This window comes from Lutjanus erythropterus, chromosome 15 (assembly GCF_056507025.1).
Source record: "Lutjanus erythropterus isolate fLutEry1 chromosome 15, fLutEry1.hap2, whole genome shotgun sequence".
Taxonomy (NCBI): domain Eukaryota; kingdom Metazoa; phylum Chordata; class Actinopteri; order Lutjaniformes; family Lutjanidae; genus Lutjanus; species Lutjanus erythropterus.
In genome coordinates, this window is record NC_139331.1 from 36,255,184 (window position 1) to 36,263,031 (window position 7,848).

Here is a 7,848-nt window from a genome sequence, read left to right on the forward strand (position 1 = left end):
GAAAAAAATAGTAGTACACGTGTTTTAACTCAGAGTTGGAGCTGTTTTTGTGCGTTTTCCAACCTTAGTTTCATTTTTATTTAATTTCTGAGATGTTATGTTGTGTTTCCTCTCACTGGGAAAAAAAGTGGAAAATGTGGAATTACAAGCTGGAAAACTCAGATCCAGTGACGGAAAACACAGCAAAAATTCAATAAAAGTGAAAATGAAGTCGGCAAAACTGCTTCAACCCTGAGTTATAACACTTGTAATACTTCTTTTCAAGATGTTATGTTCATGGTTCTGAATGTTTCTCCTTTTAGTGGTGGGTAGATCCCGTGTGTCTAAAAAGGTGTCAAAACTCAGGGCTGGATTTGTTTTCGTGCTTTTTCCCGACCTCGTTTTCACTTTTGTTTGATTTCTAAGCTGTTCTGCTGAGTTTTCTCTCACTGGGTCTTAATTTTCCAGCTTCTAATTCCACTTTTCCCTGTTGTAATTTTTCTTCTTTATGCAGTTATGTGGTCGGATGTCTTCGTTTTTGGAAAAATCGGAGCTGTTTTTACGCGTTTTGCACCTCATTTTCACTTTCATGTATAATTTCTAAGATGTTCTGCTGTGTTTCCCCTCACCGGATCTTAAATCTTACTAAAATCCACATTTTCCACGTTTCCTTGTAGTATTTTTTTTCTTAACGCAGTTATGTGGACGCATGCCTCCTGTTTTTTTGGACAAATCAGCGTTTTCCCGACCTCATCTACACTTTTATTTAATCTCTGTCGCTGGTTCTTCTGTCTTCCCTCCCTGGATCTGTAATTTCCCAGCTTGAATTTTTTCCACATTCTTTTGTTTTTGTTTTTAATTCTTGACGCCGTTGTGTGGACGGATGTCTCCTTTTTGGAAAAAATCAGAGCCCCCCACCACCCAAAGGAGACACATAAAGCCGAGGCACGTGTAGATTTCTATACAAACTCATCAGACCGTAAAAGCAGGAGGCTCCTGGCGTGTGCCCGGGTCGAGACGTGGAGGAGGAGTGTGTGTGTGTGTGTGTGTGTGTGTGTGTGTGTGTGTGCGTGCGTGTGCATAAAGAGGAGGGGGTGAAATACAATAAAACCCTCAGGTACATCTGCTTTGCAATCTGCAAATCCTCCCTCCTCCTCCTCCACCCCCCCTCCATCAGCCTCTCCATCCTCCCACACCCACTCCCCAAATCCACGGGGGACCACGGCTCCTTCTGATTGGTCGGGGATGAGGCAACAAGGGGGGACGGGAACAATGTCATCATGTCGCCTTAAAAAGAGTGCAGCTATGTTGTGGTGAAAGCAGCTCGCGAGGAGAACAGAGCATCAGTGGCACGAGGACACAGCGACAAAAAGACGCGTCAGATGTTTGTGTCCGCGCGCGGCTGAACCAGGATTTCTTCTTCTTCTTCTTCTTCTTTGGTCCAAAGTGCCTTCAGCTCCCCGCCCAGCGTCAACATGCCAAGAGGATTTTTGGTGAAAAGGAACAAGAAGACCAACCCGGTGTCTTACCGGGTCCGATCCGAGGAGGAAGACGCGGAGCAGCCGGCGGCTGATGCCCTGCTGCCGTCCTCCTCCTCTTCCTCCTCCACCTCCTCTTCCTCCTCCTCCTCATCTTCCTCCGCTCCTCTCTCCTCCGTCCCGGTGCGCGCTCAGACGCCGACGCCCACCTGCGGGGCGGTGGCCACGGCTCCGGAGCGGGATGCCAAGCCGGTGCAGTTCGGAAACCCGGAGGCAGTGTACCAGGTACGGTGGCCCTGGAGGTCAAAACACAACCACTTTATAATAACCATCATTAATAAATGGTAGATTGATGGTTAATTAAACTTATTTTACTGTTAACAAACATTATTAAGTATTTGTTGATGATTGATTATCAACTGATCGGTAAACCTTGTCCATCGATGGAGAGACATGGACACTTTTTAATGGTTAACACTATCGTCATTCTCCATCTCCATGTCCCCAAAATATGACTTGACTTTGAATTCAGTTAAGCCACAGTTAACTTCTTCGTCCTGATAACTGTCATTTCTATTTTCAAATTCTCTTTAAAAAGACCTTTTTGAAAAGTCTACAGGTTGTTAACAGTGTCAGTATTTCACTACTTTTTCAGTTCCACATGTTTATAAGCGATACAATACTTATATTCCACAGTTTCAACAGTTCTGAAGGTCTTAAGTGCTCATTCAAGACCTGACCTCAGTGTCCTGCAGGAAATTTGTGTTGCAGCAAAACCAGACAGTGTTCACTGACTTTTTCTGTACCACCACTCTGTGCAGCCTGGAGGAAATTATTATGTCTGTTTTTTTTCTTTCATTTCATGGTATCAGAAGATGAATCCAGTTTTGTTTCTGTATGAAGTATGAATCTTGTGAGGCAGAGATGTCCTGTCCTTCATCTGGTACAGATTCCTGAAAAGAAATCACACCACAGTCTTTTAACATGTTTTTCAATCAAAATAACAATAATGATGTAAAAATGATAATTACCTCTAATATGGCAAATCATTTCACAATTGCAATATCAGTCAAAATAATCACAACTAGATATTTTTTTCAAAATCGTTCACTCTTAGTGACAAACCGACTGTTTGGTATCAGGTTTGATTTAACAGCCAATAAGATAAACTGTTTTTTCCTTCAGCCACGTGCCGGATGCAAAAACAAAAAAAATGTAGTTGTTGATGTTGTACGATTCTGGCTTTGATTTTGATTATTGAACCTGAAAACTCATTTCACTTGATGTGCAATTAAATATTGAAATTGTGACAACTCTAATATATAAACATTATATAGATGGTTATTATAAAGTCACAGTTGATGATTTTAATACATTATGTACATGATGTTACATACATGAACTTACATAAGTAACAGACTATATTTTAACCTAAACCTAGCCAAGCAGTTCTTGTGTCTGTATTTTGAAACTAACTGAACGTTGCATTTTTATTATTGCTAACTTGACCGCAGAGCAGGAGAGAAAATATTGATACACTTGAGTATCACAGTCTATTGTTCTGTGATACTGTGCTGAATCTTGTGATATCTCGATACGTGCAGTGATTCATGGCAGTGCTTCATTTTGTGTTGAGTTTAAACTTCCTCTGGATGGTTTTTGTAAAGCTGCAACTGATGTTTATTAAACTTCACGTTGTGTAATGAATGGTTTATGAAGCTCATGCAAACAGTCAAATGACTATTAACTAAAGTTTAATTAACTATCAATTTACCGTTTATCAATGACAAGTATTTTTGGTGGCCTAGTAGTTCAGTTGGTAGAGCATGCACCTCATGTGCTGAAGCTGAGAGTCGTCTGCAGCGGTTGTGGGTTCGACTCCTGCTTGCCGCCCTTCGCTTCAGGTCATTCCTCCAGTCTGTCTCCCCCTTTCCTGCCCTCACTTCAGCTGTCCTGTCAAATAAAAGCATAAAAGCCCAACAGAAAATATATATTTAGTGTTTAGTGTTACCACTAGGACTGCATGATTTGGTAACAAAAAACAAAGTCATACTGCGATTATTTTGACTGAAATTGCAATTGCAATACGATTAGCAGAATTGATCAGTTTTGCATTAGTTTTCATGTTCACAGAAAAAAAATATTAAAATCGTGATGTGATACTTACTGCGGTCTGTTTTCTTTCATCTGGAGAACAAGATTCTTGGGTCAGCTTGTCTCTGCTGCTCTACAGTACCTCATTATAATACTGTTTTCTCACATTTTTACTTTTTTGAGAATTGTGATTTGGTTCTGGTTCTGTGATTTGGATATTGCACTTGGCCATATTACTACCACAATTCATCCTTCACTCTGAGCAGCGACCAGCTGAGCTGACGGAGCGCACTCGATGCGCTGGTTGCTGTGCGCACATCTCCATCCAGTATGTGTGTGTTTGAGAGACAGAGTGACAGAGTGGAGGTGGAAGGAGGACTATAGACCATTTTACAGCCGCCGTCATCAAAAAGCTCTGTGCGCATTTTGGCAATAGAAGTAGCGGTTTCACCAAGTCATCCAAACAAGTTTTCAAGCTGCAAATGTTGAATTAAACATTTTACCAGCACCAGAATCACTAAAATGTCTGGTTGTTGTCAGTCACATTATTAGTTTACCTTCTGTATTTATCATTATAGAGAAAAGCATTGCAATAAATTATCAGCTCTGTGTTTTTATAAAAAATATAAATCAGTACATGCATTTCTGGCTATGGCCTCTAGGGGGTTCAGTGAGCCCCCTGAAGCAGCCCAAAGTGCACCCATGATGTGCACATAATGCCTGATGCCAACTTTTAGGTGCATACTGCCACCTACTGTACCGGAGTCTGTCGAACTGGATCCAGTTTACATTAGTCCATAATTCAATAACATTAAAAAGATGTAGATATTCTATTAAATTTAGTTCTCCACATGTGTTTTCTTAACTGTTGTTGTGTTTTGACCTTCAGGGCCGTAATCAGGCGCTCTATAGCCCCACCCGCCCAGTGAGCCAGGACCACGACCGCTCCTACTTCGAGAGACGCTTCAACCTCGGATCACCGGTGTCCGCAGAGTCTTTCCCCACACCAGCAGCGCTCACCGCTTTGGACCATCTCTTCGCCCCGGTGGATTTGAAAATCGCCTCCAGCAACAGCAGCCGCACCGACGCCAGCGTCGCGTCCACCGCAACGCTCCCCACTGCTGTGCCCGGGACCAAACGGCCATCCAGTGACACTGAGCGCAAAAGCAAACCGCCATCCAAAAAAACCAAAGCTATCCGAAAACTGCACTTTGAAGATGATGTCACCACGTCTCCAGTTCTTGGGCTCAAGATCAAAGAGGCTCCGGTGGACCAGAAGCCTCCCAAACCGCAGCCGTCCGGAGGCGACAACAACCCGCTGGGCGAGTTTGTGTGCCAGCTGTGTCGGGAGGCGTATGCAGACCCGTTCGCTCTGGCGCAGCACAAGTGCTCCAGGATAGTCCGTGTCGAGTACAGGTGTCCAGAGTGTGACAAGGTGTTCAGCTGCCCGGCTAACCTCGCCTCGCACCGGCGGTGGCACAAACCGAAGCCGCAGAGCGGAGCCACCGGGGCGCAAAACTTGGAGAGCGACAAGGCAACCGTGTCTGGTAAGACAGCGCCAGATGAAGCGAAGGATTCTAGTGACAGGGACACACCTAGCCCTGGGCCGTCCGAGTCCGGCTCAGAGGAGGGGCTGTATGATTGTAATCACTGTGCAAAAAAGTTTAAGCGCCAAGCATACCTGCGGAAGCACCTGGTGTCTCAGCACGGCTCCCCAAAGCCGGCGGAGGACGAGGATGCGCCGGCCTGCGAACAGAGTGCGGCCCCACTGAACCTGAGCTCCTCCACCTGCCACCTGTGCCCAGTCTGTGGGGAGAACTTTTCCAACAGGGGCAGCCAGGAGCGGCACATCCGCCTGCTGCACTCCTCACAGGTGTACCCATGCAAATACTGCCCCGCCATCTTTTACAGCTCCCCGGGACTCACCAGACACATCAACAAATGCCACCCATCCGAGAACCGGCAGGTGATCCTGCTGCAGATGCCGCTCCGTCCCGCATGCTGATCTGGGACTTTAGGCTGCTTTCACAACAGCAGATAAAATAACAAAGTCCAGCCTTGTTTCTGGGATGATTTGATGGTTAAACTGCAAAAATATCTGACTTACACAGATTTTTAAAACATTTGAGCTCTGAAATCTTACTTATTTCAAATCAAATGGGAAACTTATGGCGCTTTTGTGAGAAGCTGTAAATCTGGTTCAATTCAATGTTGATGAAGGTGATTTATTTTCACTCATGTTTTTCTCTAATGGAAGAATTCGAACACATTGAACTGATTTTCTTCACACTCAACACTGACTGGGTTGCACCAACAAAGGCTGATTTAATCAAAGAGTAGTTCTAAACAGAGTTTAGCAAGATCTTTGCCACACAATTAAAAATTAATCTTGGTTTGGTAAATCCAAGCTTAACGATGTAAACTGAGTTTAATCAATATGGAAATGCTTCCTTACCCAAATTGAAATAAATAACTTAAAAATAAATAAATTTAAGTGCTGTTGGGACCTAGGACATATAAAAGGATGGCAGCGACAGTTAACACTGTTTTAGCCTGATAGCCTAGTTAAGGGTTTGACTGCTCTGCTTTCCTTACAAAACATTACTTTGTTTGCTAGCTAGCTGAAAAGAAAAAAAATTAGACTTTTTGCTAGCTAGCTAGCTAGCTCAGAAGTTACCAAAACTGTGCAGTTTTTGCAAGCTAACATTAGCTAAAAAGTTAGCAAAACGTTACATCATTTGATAGCTAAAAAGTGAGTTAGCTTAAGTTAGCCAGCTCATGCTGGGTCAGCAGAGAAGCTCTGATTTCTCCTGCTTTGAGAAAGTTTATTGATGAAAATCAATAAAAAAAATCTAATTAACTGAAACAGTTTAATCAATATGGAGATGCTTGCTTGCCCAAATTAAAATAAATAAATAAGTTCACTGCTGTAGGTACCTAGTAAGTATGTTTGCTAGCTAGTTAAAAAGTTAACCAAACTGTTCACTGTTTGCCAGCTAACCAAAACATTAAAACATTGCATTGCTTGCGAGCTAACATGAGCTTTCCCATTGAGCTAAAAAGCTAAAATGTGACATTGATTAACTTCAACGTGAATAAAACATTATAGTGTGTGATAGCTCTCTACAAATTAGTTAGCCTACTCCTGATGGCTCGGCAGAAAAGCTCTAATTTAACATCCTTTGAGAAAAATTTAAGATTACCAAAGGGACAAGTGAAGAAAACAAGAGACTGGTTGCCAGTTGCTCAATCTGTCTCAAAAAGGCAAGTTAAATCTCTTGAAGTGCAAATTTAAAGTTAATACTGAATCACATTTTAAATTGAAAGTTTTGCTACAGTATTATTTAAAGTTAAACCATGATTTAATCAGGTTTAAAAATGCATCTTTGTTGGTGCAAACCAGCTTTTGAGAGTGATGCGTCTCATCTGTCATCATTTTGGACATTAATTCAAGAAAATGCACAAATCACTTAAGAATAAAGAAGAATTATTCCTGGCATCACCACTTCTGACAATCCAGTGTGGTAAATTTAGTAAATTAAAGGATTTTTTTGCAGTGTAACTCCTCCAGACTCACATGCACCGGTGTGCAGAGGTCAGAGGTCACCTGCAGCTGCAGGGATTCAGTGCCTTGCTCAAGGACACTTCAGCAGGTTCTGGGTGTGTGTACGTGTGTTTGAACCCCGGCCTATAATCCACCCCACCCCACCCCACCCCATCCTACCGCCTCCATCCCTCCACCTTAAAGGATCTCTGACATCATTCTTCAAACACTTAAAGCGTTTAGACTGTTAATTTATTTTTCTAGCATCTCTGCACAAGTGCTATTAGCTTCTAGACCTAAGAGAGGGGACAGACAGACGACCTGTAGCCGATACGACGCAGAACTCGCAGGCCGGAGACGACCTTATCTCATCACTCTGATTAGCTTTAACATAGCTTGTGGATCCGTGGATCAGTAGCTGTTGCCTGAAAACACAAAAAAAAGAGTAAAAACTAGTGTAGCCGGTAAATGCCTTTGGATTAGAAACTCCTGCTGTAAAACTGCCTTAAACTGAACTGATCTGATTGTTTTTTGATCACTTATTTATCACTGGCTGGGTATAATATGATTATTATTTTTTACAAAGCCTTCTGTATTACCACTATACAGTATATCAGACTCTTGTTTTCTATTTATTTATGTATTTATTAAATTATTTGTGTAAATTATTATTGCTCTGTGTGCTTTCTGTGATCTGATGTGTAGCCAAATTTATTTTTCTTTAACTTATAATATAAAAAAAAAACAAAAACG

At 42.3% G+C, this 7,848-nt stretch overlaps 1 protein-coding gene across 1 annotated transcript; it reads left to right on the forward strand.

Moving 5' to 3' along the window:
- The first annotated feature begins 1,100 nt into the window (after positions 1-1,100).
- Positions 1,101-6,095, forward strand: insm1a (insulinoma-associated 1a). Its single transcript, XM_084737359.1, has 2 exons — positions 1,101-1,742; positions 4,441-6,095. Exons 1-2 carry the CDS (start codon positions 1,455-1,457, stop codon positions 5,554-5,556), a joined length of 1,404 nt encoding a protein of 467 aa, XP_084593485.1. The 5' UTR covers positions 1,101-1,454; the 3' UTR covers positions 5,557-6,095.
- The last annotated feature ends 1,753 nt before the right edge of the window (positions 6,096-7,848 follow it).